Source organism: Simochromis diagramma, unplaced genomic scaffold (assembly GCF_900408965.1).
Source record: "Simochromis diagramma unplaced genomic scaffold, fSimDia1.1 OVJJ01000293.1, whole genome shotgun sequence".
Lineage (NCBI taxonomy): Eukaryota > Metazoa > Chordata > Actinopteri > Cichliformes > Cichlidae > Simochromis > Simochromis diagramma.
This window is the reverse complement of record NW_024386801.1, coordinates 3,307,344-3,332,223: the sequence shown is the minus strand read 5'-3', so window position 1 is coordinate 3,332,223 and position 24,880 is coordinate 3,307,344. Positions and strand designations below refer to the sequence as shown.

The following is a 24,880-nucleotide window of genomic DNA, read 5'->3' as shown; positions in this document are numbered from 1 at the left end:
TTATTTATTTACTTACTTACTTACTTACCACTGTGATATATTAATATATTGTAGGTAGATGCGCTATTTAATAAAAGCACTAAAAGGAAAGGTGTCTGGTTAAAAACAAAGAACATATTCCATGCGAGATTTAAACACAGAACGCGAGATTTCCCTGGTAGCCATGGAAACGGCGTCCAGTTTCTCAGTGAGGAAGAGGCGGAGTGGTTTTCCTCTTGTCATGTTTTTATTTAGCGGACCATGGAGCTCCCGGAGACACTTAGAAAACATTTAGAGGACTTTTCTCGCAACGTTTTGTTTGACCAGAGTCGGACGGAGTCTTCCTCTAAAGACCGCGACGCGTTTTTGGCACACGGTGAATGCAGCTAACGTTACTGATGAATTAGCATTGGTGTTAGCATTGATGTAGCTGCACTAATGGCTGTTGTTTACTCAAACTAAGCTTTCCAGTAGTTTATTTGCACTTAGGTTGCTTATTCGGTTCGTGCATGTTCTGCTGTTTGTATTTGTTTTCAGACAATCGAGTTCTTTCAAGCCTCCAGCTCCAGATGTCTCTGTACTTTAACATGTGGTTCTTCCCCTGGTGGTGGATCAGTGAAACTGTAATGCTGCAGCTTAAGGTATTATGCCAACATAATTCTGGTTTACAATCTTGACCCTTTCCACTCTTATTTAGACTGTTATGCACCTTTCTGTGGTATGCTGGATTTCAGCATCAGGGGTCCACCCTGTAAAGGTCGCCAGTGTGTCACTGGACTAACAAAGAAAGACAGACAACCATTCACAGCTACAGTCGATTTAGATTCAATAAATAACCTAACCTCACTAGCTGCATGTGTTTTGACTGTTGGTAGTACCCAGAGAGAACCCACACAAACACAGGGGGATCATGCAAAGTCCACACAGGACCTTCTTCCTGTGAACCAACAATGCTAACTACTCTACCATCTGCTGCATAGTTTCCTGGCCATGGATCCAAAGTGTGAATTTGATGATCACCAGGCCACTTAGTTATTACTTTTTCCCTTGTGACATGGTGCTCCATCCTGTCATGCTGGAAACTCCACAGGTGCCTGAAGGTCTCCCAGGTTAACATGTCGAATGTCTTCTGCAACCTACCCTGTGCCCGAGGTACTAAATTAAAGCCCCTAAGTTACACAAATGTTTGTGGGATACAATGAACGTGGGCACAAATTAAAGGGAATGAAGCTGCAGTAAATCCTGGAAAACTTTCAACTGGGTGCTCAGATTTTGTTTTAGTGTTTTTTGTTAATTATTTGTGAGCACCACATGAAACATGTAGCTCACCACTGAAACATAAATAGTTACTGGACAAAACAGCAACTGAAATAACAGCAAATACCAATTTTAAAGGTTATTGAGACAAAAAGGAGAATACATGATAGCAAGAAGACTATCGTGTATCAAAAATTACAAACCTTGGCTTCCTTTTATACTCAGTGTAGTTATTTAGCAAAAATCACATTCAGTTAAAAATATGTTAAATGTATTTGACCTTTTAGTAGTACCGTGTGCCACGTTTTCACGTTTTTTTTCTTTCAAAAACAGACTTTGTCCCAGTTTGTTAGGAAACTGTAATCTTACCAATAAAAACATTCCAAAATACACAAGTGGTTATGAAGAGGAGCAGAAAAAAAATCACATCATACGTTTAAAAGCAAGGATGTGGAAGAATGAACAAGATTTAACATTTGAGACACATTTGGCACTTTGCAAAATTTTTATATTTCAGTTGCTTTAAAGTCAACACATAAATATTTTTTGAGTGTTTTCAGCTGGACATAAAATCCCAAAACAGTAATATCTGACTTTTTTCGATACTTATTATTTTAAAAAAGTAAATCTGAATATGCAACAGGAAATTTGCATAAGTTTATCTCAGAGTGTAGCATTTTTAAAAAAAACATTACAAAGTGGATACAAGTTTTAGTGTTAGACTATAAACTGTGTTGTTTGGCTTGTTATTTCCACCAGTATCCTGCTTTGTCAGACTACTACAAAATCATCCTTGTTACTATTCTTATCCTGATGACGCTGATCGAGGCTATTCGACTCTACCTTGGTTATGCCGGGAACTTGCAGCAAAAGGTGCATTTATACATTCACATATGAAATAAGGATATTTGTGTAATTATATGTAAAGAAACCCAGTGAGTGGACGGCAGAGATGGAAACTTGTCAAATGACTGTGTTTGTTGAAGGTCCCAGAGCTGGCTGGATTTTGGCTCTTGAGCGTCCTGCTGCAGTTTCCATTAATCCTGTTTCAGCTCTTTAATGAAGCCATCCTTGTTCAGCCCCTGGAGAGAGGTGTTCACATCGTCCTTGCCTTATTCATACTCACACAGGTATGGTAAGTTGCATTATCAACATTTTCAGAATTTCCTAGCTACATTTATTAACACGGATTTTATCCCTGAATGCTCCCAGGCCATTTCTGGTTTTGTTGCGCTCCGCGACATGGTCAGACACACAGAAAGCCAATTTCATCTGCGACAGTTTGACTGACTTCTCACACTCTGACGTCCACATCTGGACACATCTGGGCAAAACCTCTGCTCACATCTCCAGGGTCACAGGCTGACAACAAGAAACTGTCACATTTTGTCTTAGACATGCTGCACGGGGTAGCTGCTACTCAAGATCCGTTATTGAAAATAGGGGATTTTTAACATATATTTTTTGTATTTTATTAACATTTATTTTATTAATATGTTTTCACATTTTGCATTAAAAAACATGAACATGATGTGAATCCTTTGTCGTTTGTTAGAAAGAGCCAAAGATGAAGATTTTTCAGCCATAAATCAGGTCTTTATCAGGGCCATTAACATTAAGCAAAAAGGAAAAAAAGTGATTAAATTCAGAGTCAATTTATTTATTTCATGTTTAATAAGAGGCATTTTTAACTATTCCTGGAGTTTTCCCTTCCCTCTGATCCATACTGAGTATTTTTTTTCTAAGGTTTCTTTTGTAAACAACTGTTGAAGTAAAAAAGAAAAAAAATTCCATCACTGACCAGTGAATAAATTAAGTGTGTACTTCTCAGATTAGAGGTTTTCGCTTGTGCAAGGCTGACTGTGATGTCCTTTTGACCATTACTTCTTGTGGAGTCACAGTTGTATGGCTTTCTTCTCCAAAGTGATAGAGCCTAACGTCCTTAGCCTGAAGCACGCTGACTGTGTCACTCTGTGGACGTGGAAGTTGCTCTCTCATGGGGGATGAAGGTAAAATACCCCTGTGTCTTTTGTCGTTGCTTTTTCTGAGGAAATTGAAAAAGGAGAGACCAGGGTTTAAATGAACAATGCTTGTATTATTATCATAATATTTAACAGAAATAATAAATCACAGAATTAAGAGGATAATGGAGAAGTTCACCTTATTCCTGTTAGGTCCCTAAGCACAGGCACAAAAAATCTGCATGAATCGGGTTCCTTCAGGGAGGTGTCACGAGTATGAGCTTTCAGGTCCTGAACATCATGTCTGAACAGTGATGAATCCACTGAATAAAGTCAAAGTAAAGTAAGTAACAGTGATGGAGCTATTTCATGAAAATTTATCACAATAATAACTAACTACAAACTGACTAGTCTTAATATAACAAATGTGCAACCCAACCTTCTGAGGAATTGTCTTCTTCCCTTTTATACCATTTGGTCTCGGTCATTTCTGTGCGTGAGGTCTCTTTTGCATCAACGTAATGTGAGAGCCATGAAGAGCTGTCTCTAAAAATGTGCCGGCCACTGAATTTGTTGTTGTTGAAACTTGTCAGTAGATGGCTTCTTGGAATAATTTCTGGAGACATATTCACATAGGTGAATTTGGGAGATCTGTCACAAAAGAGACACAACATTTCTCAATCTTTAGTTCTGTTTAATGATAAAGATATAATAAGATTGTGAGGTTTACCCGTGGGCTGATGTAAGCAAAGGTGGCAGCCCTGAAAGGGGAAGACAAGTTTCACTACAGAGGAGCGACAATTTGATACAAACTTGAATTGACTGACTTCTTAACATTAGTAATAATATAATTTAGTTCCACCTGAAAGAAGTGTACAGACAGACAAACCTTTGTAGAATTTGTAGGGGGTAAAAGGCTGGCGGTGGCAGTGATGTTGATGCTGGCTGGACTTTATGATTTTTGATGACGGTGGAATGAGAGCCCTGAGGTTCAGTGGGGGAGAGGAGTGTCCCGGCCGTCCTGTCTCCATGTCCGGATCACCTGTAAAGTAAGTCAAGCAAGCGCTCCACATTAGTTTGGAAATACTCTGACCTTTACCTGCAGACTGAATCTCCAAAATAAACCTTACCTTTGTGGGGTGAAGCACCGGTGTATTTGCTGTGAAGTGGGCGTGGTTCTGGACTGTAACGTAGATCTGAGTTTTCCTGATTGACAAATTTGAAATGAAAGATTATGGTCTGCTCCAGGTATTGCAAGACATCTGCAGATTCTCTGTGAATTATTAGTGCTTACAAAAGACAGGTTTATGGTTGATGCATAAGGCTTCAAATAAATGACCTTCACATGATCACCTTTACATGCTTGCAGCCCTGCCACAGCCTCACCTGACTGACCTCACCATGGTGAGTGATTGTAGGACCTTTTCTCATCAGAGTGTTTACCTTAACAAAGGAGGAAACAGTAAGGATCAGTAAATGTCTTCATCTGTTCACCAGCCTCAATATTGTAGTGTAGCTGGTGTTACTGTGAAGACCGCAAACACGTTTGGATGCTGTTTCATACGTGAGGTTTCTTCCTGTGGCGTTCAGCAGGCCTCTTTTGGACGCTCTCTTTGATTGTTTTGTCAGGGGGCACGTCAGACTCCTGCAAAGATCATCAGTATTGTTTACAGCAGTGATTCCCAAAGTGTTGGAATCGTTTGAATTTTAAACTAAACAGGATAAGATGCAATTTTACTGGATAATATCCTTTTGGAGTGGTTCCAAAATCAAACAGAATTTTCTATTGAAATTTCCTTTGGTATCCCAAAGAACCTTTAATGAGGGTTTTGCAATTTGGCTTAAAATTTTCATGAAATAGTTACAGTGGCTTGCAAAAGTAGACCCTAAAATTGTCCAATAGCATGTAATTAATAGGAAATAATTTTTGGATGTGTGATGATCAGAGCTATAACTAAATATCTGAGTTGGCTGCAGAAGATTTTCAGATTTTATATTTGGCCCATGTGACATTTCTAGTACATAAAACACTTAGGTCGGGAGACCATTTCTGACTGTATCTACAATATAAATAATGAAAATTCAAATCTTAGATGGACTTTGACTTTTATTCCAGACTAGATAACCTCAAAATATTTCCTCTTTTGTTCGATCATTTCATTTGTTAATATGCATCCAGTCCTGCATTTCAGGCCTGCATCACATTTTTAAAACAAGCTAGGATAAGGGTAAATGTGGGCTAATAACGTCGCAATAATTGCAATAATAAAATAAAGATGTGAAATGAGAGAGGTGATGTCAATGGGTGACTGCAATCATGATTTGGTATTAAAAAAATGAAAAAATTAAAGAATTGTTTAAAAGCAATTTCATATTTCTCCCTCTAAAGTGCATAAAACCATGAAATGGTTCAAGGAATCTGCAGAAATGCCAGTCTCTAAAAGGCAAGACCAGAAAAAGATTAAATATTTTGAGTTCATAATGGCTAAAATCAAACAAAAGTCAAGGTGAACTTAAGAATCACCAACTTCTTCTTTTATTTAAGATCTGGCTGATTAAAGACTTTTCGTGTTGCTTTTCAGGACCTTTTGCTGTGTTTTGTTTTTTACTCTGTTCTGACTCCTGAAGTGTTTCTTTTTTTTCGTCACTGGAGTTTGCTGTGACAGAAAACAGAAGCATGTTGTAAACTAACAGAACATATGACTTAAAACTGATTACTACAGTCAAACAGGTGCTGGAGGCTTCGGTGTATTAGTGTAGTCAGTTTACCTCTGTATATGTTTCTGGCTGGTTCAACAAATGAAGTGGGAGTCCTTCTGAATCTGAACTATCTGAGCCACTTGTGCTATGAGAGCAAAAGAAAAATGTTTGCATTCAGGCTAATTCAGAAAATATTCTCCCAATCTCACATTGCCCAAGTGTGGTTAGTATGGATAAAAATATATATTTTTATCACCTGGTTTCGAGGTCAGAGCTGTTGCCCAAATCTTTGCCCAGTCTTTCTCTGAACTCCTTTTGCAGCAATGCCAATTCTGTCAGACAGTAAGTGATCTCAAATAAAAAGCACAGACAAAATTAAAATAATTGCATACATATACAGTCACTATATCAAAACACAAGTATCCAGGATTATTATTAACGGTCATACAATAGCAACTAGACTGAGTTGGAGCTTACTATAGTATTTGTTTTTATATTTGCTTAATCTCTCACCTTTATTGGATCAGGGTCACAATAGTCCAGGAGGGTGTCACAAAGGTGAAAACCCAGGGACTTCAAGTCTTGAGTAGTAAAATGTGTTCCTCTCCTGTCGCCTAAGAGTTCAGCAAATTATAAATCCGCTTACGTGATATGTGCAAGCTTACAAAAAACATGCACATCTTCAGAAAGTTTTTTACTCACCTAAAGTGGAGCCTCCAAAGGTGGCCTCCATGGTGTAGCTGTTTTTGATGCCAAGTCTCCACATGACGATTCGTCCTGTGCCCTCTTTGCTCTTCTGCACCCGGAATTTACAGCTGTTAAAGGAGAACTAAGAAAAGAACAGTGTATATGAAATATCAAGAGTTTAATAGGTAGTAAACTTGAAGTATAAATACTGGTGAGTGACAAACAGGTGGGTAAGGTAAGGCCCATACAACCACAGAAAAAAATGTAGAACTTTAATCTTAAAAGTCAGCAACAGTGTTTGAAAGCCCTCAGACAAAATACACTTTACCTTATTGCTAGCATTCTTGCTCATCATTAGTGGAAAGACTCTCGCGTGAAGTTTCAGTGTAGAGTCAGCTTTGTTTTTGCAGCCATACATGAAGACATTGTTTTTTCGGCTGTGACCATGAAAATCACAGTAAAGAACTACATCTCTTTCGGCCAGTAATCTGAGGAAAATGCGGTGTGGCAGAGATTTCGATTAAGAAACAAATTCAGTCAACATTCACAATCAATTAAAAAATTGTGTATGCACAGGCTGTTTGGTAATCATCATATTTGAAACATATTGGAAAGCCTGAAGCACTTCAAAGGAGAAATATCTTGAGCTTGATTAAGCAACTCTAAACATGTCAAAAATGATTTTTTTTTTTAGCATTTAGCATTTTTTCTTTATCAAGCCTCACTTTTCCACCATGTTTCGGGTGTGCCACACAGAAGGAAAGGAATCTCTGAGCAGTGTCCTGTAGTTTCTGTTGAGGTCCCTGCCTGCAAGAGAGCAGCGGTAGTTACCCACCACGACACCATCTGGGTTCAACATTGGGACCACCTGCAGCACCAAAGAGGAGCAAACAAAAATTAGCTTAATTGCCATAATTAAAACTCGAGAAACACAGCGATCTGTAAAAATACGTTTAAAAAAAACAAGTGTATTATAAAAAATAGGTTTATTATATTAAATTGATTGTTATCTTCTTTCACAAACAAAAAACAAACACACAAATTTGCAATGTATTTCAGTACGGATTAACACATTAAGCCAGAATAGAGACAACAGGCACCTTAAAAACAAAAGTGTCCCTGAGAAGCTGAGCATCATCTGAGTCACCAAGAAGAAAGTTCAGGAATCCCTCCATCATCCAGGATGCATTGGATTCTCCTGGGTGCACCCTGGCTGTCACCACCACAGCCTTCTTGGTCTTGTCGTCCATTCTGTTAGAGTCCTGGGGTGTTACTGTTATCACATACACAGCGTTTCCAGCAAGACTTTGGCACAAGACCCGTACTTTGCAGTATGATTTAACTGTAGGGTTGGAAGTAATACGGCTAAGGTAGCGCTGCAGCCGTGAATATGTGTAGGGGTAGCAGTGGGCCAGGTAGCAGGTGTCTGAATCATAAGGGAACTGGAGTGTCCAGGAGAGTGAGTAAAGGGTGATGCCATCACTGTTGTTGTCCTTTGTATTCTAAGTGACGCAGAGAAAATATACTTTTAGAAACAATCCTGTCTACAGTCAGACTTTCAGTTCAGGCTTTAATCTTTGACAGATTACCTCTACACTATGTTCATACATTTAATTCTCAGCTAATGTTCAAAGCGAGAAAGTGATTGGTTCTGGGAAATAAGGTATCATAGTTAAACTTAATCCAGATGCCACCTACCTGACTGCAGTTCTGGTAGTATTTGATATTTGAACCTGCGCGTTTCCATCCAACACCATTCTCTTCAGCATCCCTCTCAGAGTAGAGGAGTGGTTTCATACCCTGTGAATACAGACTGCTCCTCTTCATCAAGTTAATGATAGTGAAGCGGTAGGTGACGCCAGCTTTTGTGTTCCTGACCCTGAAGTAAAACCACTGCGTGTGCTTTGTTGTGTACATGTCTGTGCGCAGGGTCAGCTCATAGTCATAGGCACCCCTGAACAGGCAAGAAAATAGGAGCAGAGATCCAAACTGAACCTAACATTACTCCAAAAGTGAAAATATACAACTGAAAAGAACAATAAACCTGCAGACTCACACTTGGACGGCCTTCTGAAGGTTCCCACTCTCAAACCGTGACTCAAACTTGAGAGTCAGCTCTGACTGACTGACATCATAAAAAGTGGCTCGCTTAATGGGTTCTCTGCTTCCTCCAATACGAGAGTAGGTGAAATATGGGTGCTTAGTGGCTTTAAAGGGTCAGAAGAACAAAACAAAAAAAAAAAGAAACACTAAATTTACTTAAAGCTTTAAGATGCACTGAATTTACATTGTTTTTTCAGAGAATAGTGACAGTATACAGTATATAACTTAAAGTACATATGAAATAACCTGGAAGTGCAAACATAAATCCCAATGATGACAGTTAAGAGTTACCATGGTCAATGCAGAATACCACCTTCCCCCTCTCCTCTCCGACTGGCATGGGTGTCCTCTCATATCCTGTGCACTGATAGAAGGGCTCTGGCTCTGGTGGGTCCCACTCTAGAAAATACACTCATTTTAAACAAGGGAATGCCAAATTTCTGTTCAACATATTGTTGGTATGGTTTTTATTCTTACCACTAAAAAAAAAACCCAGTGACATCAAAGTTTTATTGAAATGAAGCATTACCTATGTGATGGATAATGTCGCTGATGACCTCACACTCTATTGGCCAGCGGATGCCGCATGAGAAGTTGACCAGTTCTGGTGGTGGCCTGAGACTTATAACAGGTCGTCCACCACTGATGGTAACGAGTAGCTGTGTGGTCCTCAGCTTCTGACTTAGGTCTCTACATACTGAGTGGGAACATGAAACACACCTTTAATGCTATTTTAACAATCATGCTGTTTGCTACAATCTTCATCATGTATGCCCACTTGCCTCATGGGGTTTACGCTGACAGATGCAGTTATCTCATTTATAAAACAGTGCTTGTTAAATATATAAAGATGTAAAACTGAAATGAGATGACCATGCTTGCTTTTCAAAAGTTCATTACATTGACACTCGTGTATCAGCAACATTTAGGCTACATACATGTTATACAATAACACCCTTTATGAAAACAGCTTACACTGCTTCATCTTTGTCAGTTCCTCATCATCTTCATCTGTGCAGGAGCAACTGGTGTCTGCTGTGTCCAGCTGGTGGGCAGTTCCACAGTTCCTAACAGCAGAGCTGACCACGGTTGATGTTTTCTCTGCCTGGTCAGGAAAATATAAGTAATCAGTGCTGGATCAATTTTTAACCAATAAACATATATAACTTAGCACCTGCACCAATACTGGTTTGTAATCAAGACAATATAAAATAAAAAAATTTCAACATCTTCTAGTGGATGTTTTCAGTTATGCTGTTTTCGGGTCTTTCCGTCGGTCATTAGCTGTTACATACATAGAGTTCAGAAGTTTACATACACTCATCACTGGAATGAAACTCATGGGATTTTTAGGCTTTTAATAATTTCTTTGAACAATGTTTTTTTGTGTATGTGTGTGTTTAGGATCATTGTCCTTTTGGAAAAGGCTCATTGTGTTTTAAATGTCTAGCTGTTGTTTTTAGCTGAAGAATTTGGAGGTAGTCCTCCTTATTTCACTCACTTTGAATAACGTACCAGTACCACTGGCAGCAAAACAGCCCCAAAGCATGATGCTACGAACACCATGCTTGACAGCTGGTACAGAGGGCTTAAGTTTGAAAGTTTCACTCCAAATATATACTTGCCATTATGACTAAATAGCTAACTTGCTAACTTGTCTGAACATAAAACTTTAGATTTCCTGTCCTGAGTATGACTGTTTGGGTGTTTTTCCACACCTTGGGAAAGTGGTGACACATCAGCATAATTTGAACTTATGTACAACTGTTTATGTTAAAGTGTGTCTGTATACTTTCTGACCCTGTGTCTGGAATACAGAAAATCCTAAATAATTTTCATTTTTAAATTCTTTAATAATATAGGCTGTACAATCATTCCAGCCTGGAAAAAGAAAAGTTCAAAGAATTCATTAACCCCCCCCAAATTACCATTTGGTGTTTGATATTTAAGCCCATGATAAGTGTATATAATCTTCTGACTGTATAATTTCAAATCAAAGCAACAGATCAAAATCATCTGATACCCCCCATTTTCCTACAAAGAGACACAACAGGATCTGATCTGGTACAGGATCTTCCACCATTGGTAGTCCAGGACAAATCACTGCAATACCTTCAATGACAAAAATGTGTTTTGCCCGTGTGTGCAACCTGTATCAGAAAAATATGACCAAAAGACAAAAACAGTTATTTTGTACATTTCAGTAGTGGTTTCTCACGTCGTTTAAATTCCAAAGGAAATGTTCATTCTTTTGGTTTTTCATATAGTTCAGTTTTAATTGATTTTTAGATTGGATTGGATCTTTACAGTTTAGTTTGAATATCAAGACCCCGCACCCCCTCTTTTCCCCCTTTATTTCGTCAGGGTCATTTTTCAAAAAGGGTTAGGCCTGGCTTTTGTTTAAAAAATATCTACCAAATCAAACACGTACAACTGCCCGCTCTGGCGACCCCTTGTGAATGAGGGCGCAGCCCAACGTAGCTGTATCAGAGCTCTGCTTTAGTAAACTAAAATAACATTTAACGTAAACAAAGAAACTCCAAATTACCTGTGTAGGTTTGAGTGTAGAATCTCTCACGGGGATCTTAACCTGGCATTCCTGCATGAAGACAGCAACTTAAAAACCTTGTTCACTACATTTTCGAGCGTGTAAACGCCACTACTATCGTTAGCATACATTCTTTTGGCAGCTTGCTAACATTTCTGACCGTGCTAGAGCTTTCTACGTTTATCACACTCTGACGGCCACTTACCTCGCTCATATTTGATTGTACTACGGCCCCCCGGCGAAATATAAGCGTACGTTTTAGAGGTAAGTAAGACTACATTGAACAAGCTTTTTCGGGGGACCTGACTTTGCTAAGCAACCAAAAGCCTCAACACCAAAGTTGCCATGGAAACAGGTAACTTACTGAAAAAGTCTAGGAAATGCGCGATGATGATGTCGATAAGAAAAAAAATACTTTGTGTAAAATATTACATACATTTTCAAAATAATTTTATAGTTACAAATAATAACAATATAATACTAATAGTAATATTATTATAAGATTTATAATAATAATAACATTACATGGCAGTACGGTGACTAGATTACCCTCTTTACGGGACTGCACAGCATGTATAGTCTTTGTCCCCTGTCTCACATTTCGGCTGGACCGTTGAATAGTCTGGCTTTTATCCATGGTCTATGAAGGGAAGGCTTTTTATTAGCCTATAATCAGAGGTGGGTAGTAACGAGCTACATTTACTCCGCTACATTTACTTGAGTAGGTTTTTGAAAAAAATGTACTTTTAAAGTACCCTTTTTGCACGATATTTTTTACTTTTACTTGAGTACATTTGTGAAGAAGAAACCGTACTTTTACTCCGCCACATTTGCAAAATTTGACTCGTTACTTTTTTAAATAATTAATTTCACACATTGGATAATACTATACTACTAAATTATGGATCATGCCGCCACTTGGAGTTACCGGTAACTCTTTCACCAATCAGACGTAGCCATGCGGTCACATGACCAGATATAAAATGTATTTTATATACATTAGTATTTTATTTTATTTTTTTTAAATATTAAACTTTATTAAGAAACAGTATACAGAACATGTATACAATCAGAACAAAATTAACATATGCCAGGGGGTGTAATACAAAGAATTACAAACATTCAAATAATTTGTAATTACTACAAATAGTAATAGTTTTCATAGCCTTTTTGTTAAGTGATCCACTATAAAATGGCAGGCCGAGTAGCCCAAGCCTTTCAACTTCCAAAGACGGACGGAAGAAATACATCAAAAAATGGCAACCGTCTCCGCTAACACTGAACAGGACAAACACCCTTGGCCGCATATGCAAAGCATGTTTCGCTTTAAAGGAGTACAAAAGGACAGCTATATAATGCGATGTCTTCTGTGTGAGCCAGAGCAAAGTGACATTTCAGCGTACAAAAACTCAACATCTAACCTGAGGAAACATTTTGCGGTAAGTTTGCTCTAAATTTCTTTTTTTTAGCTGTGGTTAAGTGGATGTCAGTAGTGATGGGCAGATGAAGCTTCATGAAGCACTGAAGCTTTTCATCCAATTGGTTCATCCCAGCGCAAAGCTTCTTGAAGCTTCATTTGCTCTAGTAGGACACCTACTGGACGTAAAAATATTAGTTGGCATGAATTTGAAGAGTGTGACCTTTTGCACACAGCCTGTAAATGTCAACAACAAAAGGAGTGTGTAAAACATGTATATTGTAGTGATGGCAGTATACTGTGTATATTTATACTGCCAGTATGGAAAATGATCATTTGGAAATGCTTAAAATGGAAATGATCATTTACTGTGAGGTGAGGTGTGGTTGGGGTGTGGACAGTGGTTGTGCTTTTGTAACGTTGAGGTATGGACAGCTACAGTCCTGCCTGTTCACATTTTATTCTATAAAAACTAAATTTTCACTGCTTTTATGGCCTTTTTAGTGGGGAGAACATAGCTAGGATTTAATGGTTTAACAAATCTTTTAAATCCTTTGTCCTCCACAAAGCTAAATGGCTGGGAGTCCTCAATCACCATGCTAACCAGGTCTTCATCTATTGGAGATTGTTCTCCTGAGGAAAGACAATAAAGACAAAGCACAAATATAAATATCACACACGTAACTTATTACAGTTGTATAATATTGTTATATCATTTAATAACATTACTGCATGCTATATTATCATGGCATTTGATGGCTCACCTGGTCTTGCTCCACAATCGGTGTTCCCCTTATTCTCATGCAAAGCTCTGTAGTGCCTAAGCATGGATGAGGTGTTGTTGTTATATCCCAGCTCCCTGGCACATAGCAAACACTTCACCTTGTACAAAAGTAAAGACAGCTTAACATAAGTTTTATTGCACCATCAGTATTATGAAAATATATCTTCTGTAGAAATTAACATACCTTGTTGGGAGGAATAAAATCACAATGTTCCCACACAGGGGAGGACATCCTCCTCTTCTTAGCTGGCTCCATTCTCTCCAGACTTTCTCTCCTCACTCTCATAAACCTCCAAACTGTCTCCAAACTCTCACTAACCGCAACTCTCCATCAAACATCTACATTTTGAATGAAGTCTGAGGGGTTTATATCGCTGTCATATCTCGCGGCAAAGTTCGAACCGCTTCATGAACCAGTCACGTGGTACAGCCGGGCAGCGAGGCTTCGGACGTCATCATTTTCAGCTCCTCCCATAAATGAAGCAAGCCTCGATACGCGCATCGCGGAAACGCCCTCTCCATTACTCGACACAAGCTTTGAAGCCTCGATACAGAACGTCACATCACTAGTGTTGTAATCTCATGATTCTAATAATGCTACAGATATCTGGAATATACATTCAAAGGTAATTCTAACAAAGATAATGTTTAATGTAGCCTTAGAAATGAAGCTTTCCGTTGTCTTTTTTTCCTATTTCCGTTGTGCTTTTGCAGCGCTTTTCTCTTTGTAGCGTTTTTCTTGAAGTTGCAGTGCAGCGTCTTTCTTTTTGCAGCATTTTTCTTTTTGCAGTGCAGCGTTTTTCTTTTTGCAGCGTTTTCCTTTTTGCAGCATTTTCCTTTTTGCAGCATTTTTCTTTTTGCAAGTGTTTTCTGAAGTTGCAGTCCGTTTGGCCTCTCAGGGCCACCGTACGTTTCAGCCCAATTTAACGTCACCGTGGTAGGAATTAGAATCAAACTTATGGGAAAGGAGACCCCTTGGACATCAAACAGCGTGATGAGAACTATTGAAAAGAAAAGAAATAATCTTTGGAAAAAAATATCTAAGGAGAATTAATTTATTTTAGTCTGACCCCACTCCCATCCGCTAACATGGAGGAGGCGGGTTTATGACTTATACTGCAGGGGGCGATAGGGACGTTTTGGCTTCATTTTTGGGGAGCTGTCGCGTCGTCCATGTTTTCTACAGTCAATGCTCACACACATCACATACACTCCTTACTGCACCCAGTCACACACAAGACAGTAATTCCCGCAACACAGAGAAAGAACTCACAGGACACTCTGCAAAATTCAAAGCTGTAGCTGTAGCATAAACAACAACAAACTGGGACTGTTTGTAATTCTGTCCTGGGGTTTATACAGGTGCAGTCATAAGTCATAGTCAAAGCTATAAATAAACCCAGCAGCTTCAAGATCATTTTTGCTCTGGCAAGATGGCAAGACGGTCATATTCACTGCTTCAAGCACCTGACTATGTGAGGCGCTCAGAGAGCGAAGATGACGAGGAATCCGCTGCATCAGTCTCCTCAGAGAATGACAGCATCTCTGCCAGTGATGAGGATTACCATCCAGTGCCCGATTCCTCTTCTTCAGCAAGTGAGAATGATACAAAGACAGCAGTCGAGGTAGAGCGGCTAATGGAAGAGACGGTAGGGAGAAGCGGCAGACGCCGGGGCGCCGGTGGCCGAGTGGATGTCTCGTTCTGGGAATATTGAGTGGTTTCCCACTGCTGAGGAGACCATGCGCTACAATCCAGTACCCACTGGTATCACTCCAGGGCCCACCCTGTATGCAGTTACCCGCATTAGCACCCTGAGATCTGCATTTGACCTGTTTGTGACAGAAGAGATCATTCAGCTGCTGTGCACCTACACAAACCTGCATGGGAGGCGAAAGTGTGAGAATTGGAGGGATGTGGATGATGTGGAGATGAGAGCGTACATTGGGATTTTGATTCTTGCTGGTGTCTACCGCTCAAGGCATGAAGCATCGCGTGGTTTGTGGGCTGACAAGACCGGACGGGCAATATTCCGTGCTACAATGCCCCACTACCGCTACGCCCAGATCAGCGCTAACATCCGCTTTGATGACAAGCTCGCCCGCCCGAGATGTTTCAGGAACGATAAGCTTGCTGCATTTCGCGTCCTGTGGGAAAAGTGGGTTGCTCGTCTCCCCCTGCTGTTCAATCCAGGAGTTGACGTCTGTGTCGATGAGCAGATGGTTGGATTCAAAGGTCGATGTGGATTTCGGCAGTATATGCCCAAGAAGCCTGCAAAATATGGCATTAAAATCTGGGTGATCTGTGATGTGGCAACCTCCTATGCTTGGAAGATGGAAATTTACACAGGAAAATCTGGAAGTTCCCGGGAAGTTAATCAGGGAATGAGAGTTGTGCTACAACTGACAGAGGGGCTCAAAGGACACACTGTCACTTGTGACAACTTCTTTACATCATTCCGCTTGGCAGAGGAGCTGCTCAGAAGAAAAGTAGCTCTGGTTGGCACAATCAGGGGAAACAAACCAGAGCTCCCTCCCCAGCTTGTTCATCTGAGACAGAGGAAGATTCTTTCATCTCTCTTTGCCTTCACCAAAACAACCATGGCAGTCTCCTACATGCCCAAGCAAGGGAAGAATGTGCTTCTTTTGAGCACAAAGCATAGGGAACCAGCAGTCAGTGATGGGGAAAAGAAGAAGCCAGCAGCAGTCCTTGATTACAACAAGTGTAAAGGTGGAGTGGATAACCTAGACAAGGTTGTCGGCACCTACAGTTGTCGGAGGAAAACCAGTCGCTGGCCACTGGCTCTGTTCTACAATCTTCTGGACGTCTCAGCATACAATGGCTTTGTCCTGTGGAAAGCAGTGAATCCTGAGTGGGAGTCCACCAAGACCCACAAACGAAGGGTGTTCCTGGAGGAGCTGGGCTACATGCTGGTGACTCCAGAAATTGCAAGACGGCCTTGTGCCCCACGCTCAAAAGCAGCCGCTGATATTGTTGCTGAGATACAGCAGTCAGAATCAGAAACAGAGTCTGACCCAAAGCCCATCAACAAAACGAGGAAAAGGTGCGAACTGTGTATAAACAGAAGAAGAACGGCAACCACTTGCTCCAGCTGTGAAAAGAGTGTCTGCAAAGATCACTCTGCTGTGGTTTGCGTGTCCTGCCTTCCCTGAGTACACACACACACACACACACACACACACAGAAAGAGGATGTATTTTGTACAAACAAGCAATAAAAGGCCATTTTTGGCATGACTAACAAAGTGGGAGTTTCTTTTATTGGGGTCATTACTCACAGGAATAAAAATGGTTTTCATGACTAGGACTGGTTTTCATTTAAAAAATGAAGTTGGTCTAAGTAGAAAAATGTTTTAATATATAATCGTTTTATAGTATTCTGTAAATGTAAACAAGGGGTGGCCATTTTTGGCCACGGACAGTCTGAGAGGGAGTTTTTTTGTTTTTCTGCCACTGCAGAAAAAAACAATGTTGCATAAATGTCATTGATGCTGTTAATTATTGCTATGCATCTAACCTTCATCATGGTTAGCAAATAAATCAGATGGCATGTATTATTTAGAAAAAAAACTGGGATTTTATGATTTTCTCAATTTATGAGTTGTTATGATTATGTGCTCTAACTGATATTTAAAGGGTTAAATTTCAGAATTTTAATGAAATTTTGATTTTCATGAACAGCCCTGATGCTAATCTAAAAAAATCATGTTAAAAAAACTGGACATTTTTCTTAATATATATGAATTCTATAGCATTTTGTAAATGTAAACAAGGGGTGGCCATTTTTGGCCACGAACAGTTTGAGAGGGAGTCTTTATGTTTTTGCTCTCTCTGCACTAAAAATTACAGACCTAATCTGTAGGTGGCCACGAACAAGCTGAAAGGGTAGTGATTTTGATCAGACTCAGAGGGTTAATCAGTCTGTGGGTATCATCAGCTCTGATCCTGTTCCCCCAGCAGACCACAGTACAAACTGCACTCACCACTGGTGAGTGACAGAATGTCTCCATCTGCACATACTGAAGGATTTACAGCTTACTTAGGAAAGAGCCTGCTCATCTCCCAATAATTCCCGTTTTGCTCTTCCAGTTCAGCCTGTTATCCTTAAGGACACCCAAGTTCTTGTACTCCTAGACTTGGATTCAGATGCAGTGCTCTGTACGTCTCCTCCTGCCCATAACTAACACACAGAACAATGAATGTAGTATTGACTTTGTCATAAAACCCAACAAAAAAAAAAAAAAAAGGACAGTGATCCAAATGCACTCTTGTGCCGTTTGTATAGTTGTATGCCCTAGTCATTGTAGTATTGTGATTGAGATGGTGGGAGGGAAACAAAACAGAACAAAAATGCAAAAGAAAAAAAAAAAAAAGATCACTTTAGAAACATTTTTTTAATAATTTTTTACAAAATATACAAGTTCAACGAAGTCCCCCCCCCCCCCCCCCTCCCTTCCACAAACATGGCTTATCCCATTATACATTTTATATACAACATTGTAAAAAATGCTCAAAATAAAATCCTCCAAAACAAATGGGTGATCATCTACAAGGGGCTATACAAAATAGCCATGAAACACTTGATATACCGATTTACTCGAGACATTTGGCACATTTACAGTGGTGGCTACAAAAACCAGGAGAAGGACATTCATGGCCTGCCATGTAAGGGCTTCTAAATGTCTTCATCACGGACAAGTAAAAGTTCAAGTTTAGAGAAAACCCTAAGCTGGGGAAGGATAACCTAATGACAGTGGTTGGAGTGGTTTTTAAAAACATTGCCTGGACAGTGTATGACCCAGACCTGATGTTACGTGTTCATCTTCCTTTTCTTCAGGCGTTCCCGCCAGTCCTCGGGCAGTGCCTCAAAGTTGGCATTCTTTGAAGCTTTTCCTCTGTAAAAATTGAAAAAAAGTTACATTTATAATCACTGAAATAAGAGTAAAACTGGGCGAGAAAGCAGTAAAAACAAGTAAAGCTCATTTTAAAAAATAAAAAAATGAAAACCTAAAGTAAAAGGAAAGGGCATAACCACATACGTGCTGAGCTGCTGTTGCTTCCACTCTTCAATACTTTTCTTGTTGAGCAGATCTCTATCTTCATCACTGGAACTGCTCTTTTCTTCCTCATCCAACTCCTTCTGTATACTCTGCCACTTCTTCACCAGAGAAGGCATTTTGGTCTTACTTTTCTTGGGCTAGAGAGAGAGAAGTGTGTCAAATGGAAAACGTGAACTGCATGTTTTCCTGAATGTCATTTTAAGTACTGCATCAAAGGGACGGCTTCATGGAAAGGAATTTTTTTTTGAGAACAATTAGTCTAACAAAAGACAAACCATGATGAACACTCCGGAATGAAAGACTTCTTGGTCAGCTGATTTTAACTCCAATACTAACCTTATCCTTTTTGGTTTTCTTGCTCTTGTCTGTGGGCAGAGTTTTTGCCCCAGTAGGTTCAAAGGGTGGCTGAGATGGTGGCAGTGGTGGTTGTGGAGGCAGAACTGGGACAGGTGGAGCTGGAGGTTCACAAGGTACCAAAGGGGCAGTGACGGCCGGCATACCCCAGTAGGCAGTTGCTGACATTAGAGGGGCTGCAGACAAGGAGAAACTTTATTGCTACTTTGTAAACATATTAAATTAACCAATTGTGTACATGTACTGTCCCTTATTCAGGGTAGCTTTGCCTTTTGTTTTCATTATGATGGACGTGTAATGAAACTTTTTTTTACCTGCACTGGCAGCTGGCTGGGTGTACAGAATGGGACTGCTGCCAATTGTAATGGTTTTATTCATCTGACCAGCTTTACGTTTTTGACCCTTTCCCAGGGGACCCGATGACTCGACAGCCTGTGTAAATGACAACAAATACAATATAAAGCTAAAGCTGATGGCTACTGTTCTTCTGAAAAAATGAAAACACTAATGTAATTAGAATCATAACTACTTCCACACCTTCGTGCTAGCAGAGCCTGGTGGCAAAGGAGGCTTCCCACTGCCATCTTCCTCAGTTCCAGGGGCTGGAGGCTCTTCATCATTGTCATCATCCATCTCCATCTCCACCTCCATGATCTCTCCATCACTGTCAGGAGGGGGAGGTGGGGGAGGTGGTGAGCCTGGGGGGAGTGGTGGAGGTGGGGGGTAGTTGGATGGTGGAGGAGGGCTGTCAGGAAGTGGAGGTTGGGATGGGGACCAGAAGGATGATGGATTGGGCTGAGGAGGTAGCGGTGGCGGGGCAGTAGGAGGACATGTAGATCCTTTGTTTAAAAATAAAACAATTAAAAAAAAAAAAAAAAAAAAAAAAAAAAGAAAGGGAGATTAACATTATTATGCAATTACAGCAAAGAAATATGTATTGTACAGACTTTATTGCAGTTATTTTCCTTTCCACTCCCCAGTAATTTTCTCCTAGTCTAAGATCAGCAGCAGTAATAACAGATTTACCTGTGACACCTGATGCACTTGTTTTGGTATCCACCTGGCTTGAAGTCTGTGTCTGAGTACCCTGGCCATCTTTCAGGTCCTCCTCCTTGTCATCCTCTGTTGGAAAATCCCACTGGGAGGCACCGGTCCGGTCCTTCACATAGAAATACCGCCTGTGCTCTCTAGAGAGTGGGACAACAGAGATAGAAGGCACAAGTCTCAACCACTGGTCTACATACTTGCTGTGTAGCTTGATACCCTGGGACAGAAGGGCAAGGGAGTGGACAGTATGGCCACAATTAAGGACTAGGAATGTTGGTATGGACAGTGCTTTTAACTGTCCTGAACAAAGGCCGAATTAAGAGTGTGGTTATGGTTGTGGATAGGGAACCCACCTTGCTCTCAGGAATAAATAAACAAACAAATCATCTCTAGGTCCTGAAAGCAGCATTCAGCAGCTCACACCATGGTTGTCACATTTCTTTTGTTTTAGACAACCATTCCCTCCCAGACACAGGAAGACGCCGGGGAGGAAGTACCATTATTATTATCATCATCAGCAGCAGCAGCAACAACAACCATAGGGCATAAAATAAGAAGCACAAATTCAACTCATTTTATGTCAGAAAGAAGTAAATGGAAAAACAGGAAAACATATGAAATAGAGTTGGTCTGACCTGCTGGATTCCCGTCATTGCTCCATCTTCACCTTTTATTTGATGCGTGACACTCGTCGCTTCCAGGGCATCACTCTTTCAGCATTGCATTCAGGGGGTTGTAGTCCTGTAAAGTGCAAAGCTGTCCCACGCAACCAAACCTTCCTACCATACACCCCCTCCCAGTTTTTCCACTGACTGGACCCATAATCAGTTTACAAATGCCCTTTTACAACAAAAGGCTTAAGAGTCTGTTAAGGGACTAAGAGTCCTCTCTGTGGCAGGTGTATTTAACACGAAGCAGGCAGGCCCAGAGTGGATGCTCCCTTATCAGTGTACGCAAAGGACTGCATCACAAAAACCTGAAGAGTCTGTTTCTGGTAAGTATTTTGATCCACTCGGACTGGTTAAGCTTCTCCCCAAGTCATGTTACAAAGTCTGCAACCTCAGCACTGAGGGATGTGTAGTCACACGGTAAGATTTTTGGGGGGCTGGGGAGTTTAGAGATGTGAAAGGTAAGGAGCGCGTACCTGTCCCAGTGGCAGGACCAGCCTTTAGGGGTGGCGTTAAGTTCGTAATATTTTATGTGTTCGGCAGCTTCCTGCAGCCGGCGGCGAAGATAGACTCCATTCAGAGCTCCCTCCCTCCAATCAGCAACCCGTGTCTGGGGGAAAAAATGAAATAAAGAACAAAAAAAAGAAAGACAAGAGGGACAGAGACAAAAATTAGACAAAAGCCCATAAAATATAACTAAAGGGCTCAAGAGACAGATAAAGACAGAAGAGCTGCAGGATAGATGAGTAATATGGAAGAGTAATTACAGTAAGTTTCCAGAATGACACCTTATGATGAATTATTATGAAGATTTTAAATATTAAATACTACCGCGTGCCTGTGCAAAATTATGTGAAACAAAATTAAATGTTAAATATTTTAAAAGTCGCATTAGAAAAGCAGCAAATGGAAGTTAGGATGACATTGCTTAGAAAATGAATATCCACGCACCTCAGTTTGTAGCAGAAGCAGCTGAAAGTTTGAGATCCCTTTCTTATTTATCCCAAGAAACTCCATCTTGCTGATTAAGGTGTTTGCCAGTTCACCGATCTGAAACTACATTTTTTTACCATTAAAATATTTCTCAAAAGAGAGTGCACAATTACTGTTTGTTAGTAATAGTAGTAGTGTTGTTACCTTGAGCTCAGGAGTTTCCTCTTTGAGCTCAGATGTCTCCCCCTCCTCCTTCACGGAAGGTTTTGAACCCATTTTGTCCTCAGAATTTTCCACTTCATTGTCTTCTCCTTCCTCAACACTTTCTAAGACTTTAGGAAGTGCTACAAGAAACAAGAGAGGCATAAAATTATGTAGATAGAATTTTTTTTATGTTATTCCACCCACTTCTCTCATGTGTTAATGTTTAAACTAACCGGTCTCTGTGTTATCCGGTATATCTGAGCTTCTACTGTTAGAGTCGGGGCTGGCAGCACTGAGGAAAGAAGTCTTCCACCGGTTCTTCTTCAGCAGAACACCACGAGGACCGGAGGCTTCTTGGCTATTCTCAGAACAAGGACTGGAGCCCCCAGCACTGACATCACCCTCCTCCAGTGCTCGTAGCTCAGCCTAAGAGTCAGTAGTTTGATTATTCTGTGTGCCAAAAGAAAGTTTCAAAGATATTCCTGAGCTGCATTAAATACACACCTTTTTCCTTTCCAGAGCCAGTTCTAACTCCATTGTGTCCTCTTCTGCCTCTTCATCACCTTCAGAGTTGTCTCCAGATTGCTTCTTGGTGCATCCATCTTTCTGGACAATGGGAGCTGAGTCGGAGTCCCTCAGAGGGGTAGAAGGAGATCCTGTAAGACGAACGCCATCTCCGTCAGAATCCAAGCTATTCTCACTCTCATCCAGGCCTTTAAGCAGTCTTTTCCTCCATTTCTCTTCTGCTTCCTTCACTTCAGAGGGGATCAGAGGAGCGAGGAGTGCTGCAGCAACTCCCTGGCGCTCTTCCTCTTCACTTGTGAGGCCTACAACGCTTTCAATTACCTCCTTTAAAGAAAAACACAGTGCAAGTTATATTTAGTATCAAAGTGAGAGTATTTAAACAAAACAGAAACTAGCTGAATAGCTGAATTGGGGACAGATGGAACATGCCTTCACTTTTGTCTCTTTTGCTGATGTTGTTGTGGCAGCAGATACAGCATTTTCTTCTGTGCAATAACCTGCATGAGCTGTGCCATTTCCATTGACACTCGAGCTATAAATAAAAGCAGAATACCCACAATTATCAGGTGTCAGAAATAAACATAATTTTCAAACACTTTGTTTAATACTCTTAATGTCTCCTACCTGTTGGTATAATGTCCCAGGCTTTGCACCTGATCAGCCAGATAGTGTGGCAGCTCCCAGGACACTTCATTGGTCAGTGTGTTCCAGTAATAATAGCAACCAGAGTTCTCGTCCCACACCTCCTGCCAGTCTCCCATCTCTACACCCACTGAAATACAAGCAAATACATGGGACTTTAAAAACCACCAAAACATAATCTCAAAAATTAACAAACAAACAAAATAAGACAAAAAAAACCCTCCAGTGTTCTCAGTTAGAGCAAAGAAGATATTAACAAAAAAATAAATAAATCGGCTGCGTTTAATGGTTAGTAGACATCAATATCAAACAGTCCCTTTTGAAAGTAACCACTGCGTGATTGATCTCTTTATATAATCAATGTAGCACATTATTAAATACTTTATGTAATCAAGAATATAACATTAGAAAAATACAGTTTTCTTTTCATGTGAATATAAATACATTAATATACAAATTATTTTTGGTGAAGAAATATAAATCAGTTCACTAAGGACATGCACACTTGATATTTTAATGCAGCAGAGATAATTACCGCCAGCTAGTGAGTACTGTGTATTGTACTCAAAGTCTGTGCCTTGCTGATTCTGTCCTTCACCAGCAGCTGGCTGCTGAGTATTAACCTCAGGTTTGGGTGGAGTAGCACTTGGAACTGACTGATGAGTTGGTGCATCATCTGAACTTGGCTGAGTTGTGATTGCATCAATTTCCTGCAACCAGAAAACACAGACAGCAAGTTTTTAGTTGCGTGAATAAACCACACGGGTCAAAGCACTAGGCTTTACATAGAGTATATGATTTAATAATGAATAAGGAGCTCAGAGAGTATAAAATCTGCACAAGTTATTTGAAAAATCAGGAAAAACAAACAATTTTATAAAGTTATGAAGTAGAAGTTGACTTTAACCTACTTGTCATTAATCTACACCTTTATTAGCTCAACATAAATAATAAGAGACTGGCTTACAGTATCCTCATCATACTTACAGCCATGAAATTGGCCAGTGTGCTGTCGATGTCACCTGACTGATTGTGTTGAGAATTTGCGGCTGACCGATGAGAATCTCCCGCATCCTCTTCATCGCTATCCTCATAGGCTCCGAGCAAAGACAACCCCTCTACAAGGGAAAGCAAAAAAAGCTTTGTTCAGCGAAATGAAATAAAGTCTTGAATCTGCTGCTTGAGAATGACTGCAGCAACACACACGAAAAGAGAGAGGGAGAGAAAAACACTTCACCTGTAGCTTTTACTGCTGGAGCCTTGATGTTTGTGCGTCTCACGAATCTATGCCCATCCCCATCCTGTTCATCTGGGGGAAAAAAACCAAAGTTTTGTAGTAAAGTATTGTCGCTTTTAACATTACAGGTATTCATAGACTAAATAAAAAGCATCGCGGTCTAAGGGTATCGATCCCACAGATCATTCCCCCATTTCTTTTTGGCTAGCTGATCCTATCCTATCTTCTAACATATTTTGTAAGATAAAGTGATGATGTTCCCCGAACTGTTAGCTTAGCGCACTAGCCTATAGCTTCTGGTAGAAGCTAAAATTAGAAAAATAATTCATAATAACTACAGCTCTCAGCTGCAGTTTCTCAGCGATGGTGTATATTTGCAGCATATGTTAAGTAACTGGACAGCTAAATATAAAAATAACAGTATTATTGTAATTAATGATAATAATCAGATGAGCCCGTTGTTCGCACCTCAGGTATTTAGCACTAGGCTAGCCTGCCGCTAACATGCTACTGAGATAAAATACCATCAGATCCCGAGGGCGCTTCTTCTCTCTCTCCAACATTCACGCCGCGGTTCCCGGGTGGGGAAAGCTGCAATATAGTTCTCCGACCGACGGCTCCTCCAGGGAGGCGACTTTTCTTCCCCATCTCTGTTTATGTGTTTGTAGGCCTGCTTCCTTCGCTGGCGACGTTAATTACTGCTTTTTTTCTACGTCGCTGCTTCGAGCTGGCACAAAAGCTTTTCACTTCCGGGTC

The 24,880-nt window shown here is 40.4% G+C and overlaps 4 protein-coding genes across 6 annotated transcripts; 2 read left to right on the top strand and 2 right to left on the bottom strand.

Annotated features, from left to right (window-relative positions):
* Window positions 1-151: 151 nt before the first annotated feature.
* Window positions 152-2,767, top strand: tmem17 (transmembrane protein 17). 3 transcript variants are annotated; one of them, XM_040025161.1, is made up of 5 exons: window positions 152-355; window positions 517-620; window positions 1,996-2,109; window positions 2,223-2,371; window positions 2,449-2,767. In XM_040025161.1, the coding sequence occupies exons 1-5, from the start codon at window positions 241-243 to the stop codon at window positions 2,600-2,602; spliced, it is 636 nt and encodes a 211-aa protein (XP_039881095.1). In that variant the 5' UTR covers window positions 152-240; the 3' UTR covers window positions 2,603-2,767. The 3 variants fall into 3 exon arrangements, with proteins under 3 accessions (XP_039881095.1, XP_039881096.1, XP_039881097.1); XM_040025162.1 differs by having other exon boundaries at window positions 155-355; window positions 2,223-2,366; XM_040025163.1 differs by lacking the exon at window positions 152-355 and adding an exon at window positions 1,070-1,131.
* Window positions 2,768-2,810: 43 nt separating this feature from the next.
* Window positions 2,811-11,587, bottom strand: agbl2 (AGBL carboxypeptidase 2). The gene is made up of 24 exons (XM_040026869.1): window positions 11,441-11,587; window positions 11,236-11,286; window positions 9,663-9,792; window positions 9,217-9,384; window positions 8,979-9,086; window positions 8,641-8,791; window positions 8,283-8,538; window positions 7,685-8,086; window positions 7,310-7,452; window positions 6,913-7,072; window positions 6,600-6,726; window positions 6,411-6,511; window positions 6,154-6,248; window positions 5,967-6,042; window positions 5,783-5,854; window positions 4,762-4,842; window positions 4,584-4,640; window positions 4,328-4,403; window positions 4,087-4,239; window positions 3,928-3,958; window positions 3,637-3,848; window positions 3,397-3,520; window positions 3,121-3,280; window positions 2,811-2,999 (listed from the first exon to the last, which is right to left on the bottom strand). The coding sequence occupies exons 1-24, from the start codon at window positions 11,447-11,449 to the stop codon at window positions 2,928-2,930; spliced, it is 3,015 nt and encodes a 1,004-aa protein (XP_039882803.1). The 5' UTR covers window positions 11,450-11,587; the 3' UTR covers window positions 2,811-2,927.
* A 2,656-nt stretch (window positions 11,588-14,243) lies between these two features.
* On the top strand, window positions 14,244-17,728 carry LOC120729514 (piggyBac transposable element-derived protein 4-like). Its single transcript, XM_040025158.1, has one exon. The coding sequence runs from the start codon at window positions 15,129-15,131 to the stop codon at window positions 16,605-16,607; it is 1,479 nt and encodes a 492-aa protein (XP_039881092.1). The 5' UTR covers window positions 14,244-15,128; the 3' UTR covers window positions 16,608-17,728.
* A 101-nt stretch (window positions 17,729-17,829) lies between these two features.
* On the bottom strand, window positions 17,830-24,865 carry fnbp4 (formin binding protein 4). The gene is made up of 17 exons (XM_040025154.1): window positions 24,649-24,865; window positions 24,125-24,196; window positions 23,875-24,005; window positions 23,423-23,597; window positions 22,870-23,017; window positions 22,675-22,777; window positions 22,225-22,569; window positions 21,954-22,146; window positions 21,721-21,860; window positions 21,535-21,639; window positions 21,060-21,193; window positions 19,895-20,055; window positions 19,406-19,707; window positions 19,183-19,300; window positions 18,851-19,044; window positions 18,494-18,651; window positions 17,830-18,349 (listed from the first exon to the last, which is right to left on the bottom strand). The coding sequence occupies exons 1-17, from the start codon at window positions 24,770-24,772 to the stop codon at window positions 18,265-18,267; spliced, it is 2,688 nt and encodes an 895-aa protein (XP_039881088.1). The 5' UTR covers window positions 24,773-24,865; the 3' UTR covers window positions 17,830-18,264.
* Window positions 24,866-24,880: the final 15 nt, after the last annotated feature.